The 5535-nt window shown below is 38.1% G+C and overlaps 1 protein-coding gene across 1 annotated transcript in view; it reads left to right on the top strand.

Moving 5' to 3' along the window:
- LOC110462431 overlaps positions 1-5178 on the top strand; it is an 11384-nt gene extending 6206 nt beyond the window's left edge. The window contains exon 2 of the mRNA XM_021516381.1: positions 4350-5178. Coding sequence (XP_021372056.1) covers positions 4350-5117 — 768 coding nt within the window. The 3' untranslated portion in view covers positions 5118-5178. The remainder of the gene's footprint in view (positions 1-4349) is intronic.
- The last annotated feature ends 357 nt before the right edge of the window (positions 5179-5535 follow it).

Here is a 5535-nt window from a genome sequence, read left to right as displayed (position 1 = left end):
GCGAAGTAGAGCGAGAGGGGGATGTAGAAGGATGGTTAGGGTTAGGCGGTTTAAAGGATAGTTTGGAGCGGGTTGGGGGGCGTGAGCGGTGAGAGGCGGCGGCTGGTTCAGAGACAGACTGGTAAAAACTGGGTATAATGTTTTTGAATGCCGTGACCGTACTTCCATAGAGTTTATTTTTAAAGTTTTTGGACGCCCATTCTAAAGCAGTGGCCGAAAATGAGTTAACGCTTGATTTGGAGAAATTGTGGGCTGTGATTATGCCGAACGTTTCCGAAATTTTAGTACGGTAGTGTTGAACTAAGATTTGGGCTGTGGATCAAGCCCAATTCTTATGAATTTTGAACAGTTGGTCAAAAACGACCTGGTTGGGTTGAGCAGGTTTAACAAACTTTCTTAAATTGAAAATCTGTCTCTGAAACCCCTTGGAAGGGGTGCCTCCATCGACTTGCACCTCTAAGACTGATATGTGATGAAGAGCCTGAATGATGTGATAAAACAGCTGAATTTTGAACCTGGCGTTTGAATTTTTGGGTTTTTGTTTTTTCTTTTTGATAAACGTCATGATATTTCTTAGAGGTGCAGGCTAATAAAAAGGGGGGTTGGAGAAGAAGATGAAAAAAAATTGATTAGCACTAAAATGTTAAAAAATGGACAAAAAGGCTATAATCTCAAATGATATGTAGTTATTTTGAGGCTAGAAAAAAATGGGTATTGTAGCACTGGAAAAAGCACTAATGAACAAAAATGAAAGTCTTTTACGAAAAAAAGCACTAATTAAAATTTAAGTTTTTTGGAAACAAACGAAAATTTGGTTTTCAAAAATGAGTAGGGTATGGAAAACAAACTGGAAAGAAAATATCAATTAGTAAGCATATATATTAAAAACAAATAGTTCAATGCAAAAAAGAAAATAATAACAAAATAGTGCAATAAAAAACCTGAAAAAAGAAGGTATTGATTAGAACAATATACAAATACACAAACCTGAAATAGTGAATAAAGGATATAAGTATTATGATGTGTCGTCTGTTGCCACTACTAGTTTCGACTTTTATTAAGTCTTCTTCAGGTGGCAGGTGTAGTCAAAAACCTAAGGTATCAACCCCCTTAAATAAGGCCCAAACCCCAGGTCTCTAAACTGTACCCATTACTGGATGGATCTGATTGTTTTGCCCTGTAAAAACTCACAACTATTGGTTTGTGCGTTCGACCGTAGATGCAGTCAAGTGGAAATATGGGATTTGATTGGTTCATGGGCAGCACGTGGGTCTGCGAGAGAACCCAAGCTACCTTATTTAATTGATCTGTTCAGTGAGCCGTTAATCCAAGCTGACTTGTGGTCATACCATTATCCTGAGCTCAGGTAGCTTGGGTCCACCTGTTACTCAGCCCGTGTGACCTTACCTGACCAGGTGTCTATCCAAGCTACCTGAGATCATTACCTGTAGATGGCTCAATGTGTGTGAATAGTTATTCACTGGTATTACCTGGATAGTCTAAGTCGATTGAAATTGAAAATGTTATTAATTTTAAAAATTAAAATTAGATTATTTGAATGAAAAAAAAAAAGGTTTTTTGGCGGTAAAGTATTGAAAATTAAAGTTTTAATTTTTAAACTTTAGGAATCAAAATTTATGTTGTTTTTACTACTTAATACACAAAAACCAGATTAAATTTATAATTAAAAATTAAAAAGGTTTTTTTAGAAAGAATGATAATTTAGAGGCCCAGGGTTAGGGTTAGTTTTAGGATGGGAGGGTTGAGGGTAAGGTTTATAGACATCGTGCACACAACCAACTACTGTGTATGATCGTCAGTATGTTTGCAGTCCCTTGTCTATAAGGGTTGGGGATCAGAGACACCATGCACGTAACCAACTACTGTGTATGATCGTCAGTAAACTTGCAATCATATGTCTCAAAGGGTGGTTAGGGTTAGGGTTAGCTTATGTTGCATCGGTTAGCATATGTTGCAAACTAAAAAATATTGAATATGCAACATAAATGAAACCCTAACCCCAGGATTACAGTTATGTTGCATAGGGTTAGGGTTATGTTGCATTGCATTACGTTAAGATGGAGATATGCAACATATGTTAACCCTAACCCTAACATTTTGCAACATATCAATTATGTTGCATAAGGTTAGGTTATGTTGCATTGTGTTACAGAATTGCAACATAATGTAAACCTGTCTAACCCTGGGGTTAGGGTTATATTATGTTGCAATAGAAAAGTACCAATGCAACATACTACTTATGTTAAGGTTATGTTGCAATACGTTAATATGGGCAGATGCAACATATCCTAACCCTAACCCCAGGGTTAGAATTATGTTGCATTGGGTAAAGGGTTATGTTGCACCGTGTTAGAGTGAGGTGATGCAACATAGCGTAACACTAACCCTAACCCTGCATTTTGTAAAAATGCAACTTAATGTCGCTTATGTTTTAAAAGAAAAATGGACTTTTGCAACATTAGCAATAGGATCAGATTTTGTTGCATTTTACTAAAATACGCATGCAACATATGCAAACCCTGTAGGTAGCACGCAAGTAAATATCAAAATATTAAAATTATTTTTTTCCCATATATACTTCATCAATTGAAAGGAAACTGATAAATGTTTTAAACCAATTGCAACTAAAGGCTTTTACCGAGAGAAATCCGTGATATCTCATCACAATAAATTAGGTGAATTTTTTTTCATTCAAGACACCTTTAAGCGAAGTTTAGTCAATCTAAAAAATTCTATAAAATCGGAAAAATATTTTAAAAGCATGTAAAAAATTCCTAGTTATTAGTTTAATTCCTAGTTATTAGTTTATCAAAGAAAAATAAGATATACCTGACAAACTGCCAAAATATTAGAGACAAAAGTTTTTTAATGAATGAAATATGTGAAATCTGTCAAAATTTCTTGAAAATAACTCGAAAAAAAACAACCACATAAGCGACCTGAGCAATGGACGTTCTATGTTGCAAACATCCCTTTATGTTGACATTATGTTGCAATTCGATAATCTTATGTTGCATTTGGGAAATTTGGCAAAACTTATGTCGCATAAAGGCCAACGAACTGTCAACATAGACGTCCCGGTTCTAACCCTAAACGCAGGTAACCGCAAAAGCATTAGATGTTACCCTAATTAGCATATGGTGTTGCCTGACTAGCATAATGTGTTAACGAATCAGCATTAAGTAACTATATTAGCACAAGTCTTACCCTAACCCAATTCCAAAATGTCCTAACCCTAACCCTAACCCTATCTCAAACAATGCTATTATGGTTACGATTATACACATTTCTTATATTTTATGGGGAAATTTTCTCTCAATTTACGGGGAATATAATGTCATATAACATCTCACATTTCTTATATTTTATGGGGAAATTTTCTCTCAATTTACAGGGAATAATACCTCTGATATATGGGGAATATAATGATTATAACCTCTCACATTTGTCATTTTTTATGGGGGGAAATTTTCTCTCTCAATTTACCGGGAATAATATCTCTGATTTATGGGGAATATAATGTCATAACCTCTCACATTTCTAATATCTTTTGGGAAAGAAGAAACAAAAGTGAGTGAGTGAGTGAGCTAAAAGCTCAAATGACCGAAAAACTATTGAATGTGGAGGGGACATCACACACAGTGACACCCTGCAGCCTTGTATGGACACAAATGGACAAGGAGGGGACATGCTTAATGGAAGGACTTCCAGATTTCTTCTTTTGAATGACATTGACGTCTTTTGAGGTCATATTAGGTCAAATGTGAGAACAACTTCTGATTGATACCAACCTAGTAACATTATGCAAGGATAATAGGTTGCCAGGTTTTGTCCAAATGAATGATCATGGCACATTATCAAGTTAACAAGTGTTCAAAAGTGTTAAAACATCAAAATATCTTCTGCTAAATTATGGTTATGATATTTGGCTCTTACCTTATAAGGAAGAGTGTTGTTTTATTGCACTCGGTCGGTCGCAGAGTCGTTTTCTTGACACTGGTAATACCAGGGTTATTTTTGTTGACGCTCATTTTATTTATTTTTGCTCTGCAGGGACCGATAGTAACATGGGTGACTCCTCAGAAGACGCTGTGTCTTTGATTTATTCGGGGGAGGAGGAAGAAGACCTCGACTACGTTGACCCCTGACGTACTTATAGGCACGCTGAGGCTGAGGTCGTGGTGAATAGCGACCCCATTATTAGATAGTCTCTTTCTCAGCCGCCGGCTTTGAACACACGTGGCACGAAGGCCAAGGTCACGGCCAAACCTGACAATAATAATGTGAAAAGTGTTAACAAAAAGCGTGCGAACACTTAACAAACGCAGTCCGTGAATAAAAAGGCACGTGGAGATGGGAAGTTAGACACAGTATTGAGTGCCATTAGTCAACTGACTAACGTTATCACGGATAATGAGAGAAAGCGTGACGAGCAACAAGAGTTGCCTATGGTTTCCGCTTCCGATTTCCTCGACGAGGAAGAGTGTGGTCAAACGGCTCAGACGCAGTCTGGGGCCAATTTATCGCTGTTTGACTCTGGGGACGAAGCTCCAGAAGCGCCAGAGAACGATGAGTTCGATTTTCAATTGGCAGACATTTACGATAAACACAAACTCGGGCCCGCGGTGTCCAAAAGGGTAGCGAGCAGTGTTACCAAGGCTGTGAGAGCGAGGACCGACGTGTCGGCACTTACAGATAAGTACAAAATCCCGAAAAACGCAAAGGCGTTTATACCACCCAGAACGAACGTGGATGTATGGAATTTTCTGGGTAGCCAGACGAGAACGAGAGATGTGGCCATGCAGGAGGTCCAAAGGTTAGTGGGCCATGGAATGGTCCCCATTGTACAGTTAGTCGAGAACATGAGAACAAGCAGTACGCTTGATTTGGGGGCCGTTAGACGCCTACTTTCAGACTCTCTCAGTGTACTGTGTAACATATTTTATGAGATATCCATTCGGCGGAGACAAATGATGAGGTCTAATCTGCCTCAGAAGCACCTGGCTGGGCTCTGTAATAACGATACTCCAATTACATCCAAATTATTTGGGGACAATGTGGCGAAGACCACTGTGCAGACGACGACGCTGACATAGCAATACCTATGTGTCACCAGCTTTTCGCAGGCGACACAAAAAGGCATTTTGAAAGCATCATATTTTTGTGAAATCCCTCTTTGTGATCAAGTCAGGAACCTGTTTTCACAGAAAGGGTTTTTTCAGTTGCTACAGCATCGTTTTAATAGGAAGATAACAAGGTGAACATCTACGATCCAAGATCTCATTCTAAAGATGCAGAGATTTAAAGTTGGCCAGAAATGGAATACCTAGGACCTCAAAGTTTGTGTTTGTGCTTGTGAATAAAGATGTAATCAAATTATTATTAGTCTTTTATTTTCATCATTGAGGAGATAAAATGCCTCGAGCTTCGGTCGTCAAGTATTGACAGAAATCGTCTGCTGTTTGGTGGTTCAATATATCATACCCCTTTCACCACCAACTCTTCAAGTTCATT

Source organism: Mizuhopecten yessoensis, unplaced genomic scaffold (assembly GCF_002113885.1).
Source record: "Mizuhopecten yessoensis strain PY_sf001 unplaced genomic scaffold, ASM211388v2 scaffold10797, whole genome shotgun sequence".
Classification (NCBI taxonomy): Eukaryota; Metazoa; Mollusca; class Bivalvia; order Pectinida; family Pectinidae; genus Mizuhopecten; species Mizuhopecten yessoensis.
This window is presented reverse-complemented; position numbering and strand designations above follow the sequence as displayed.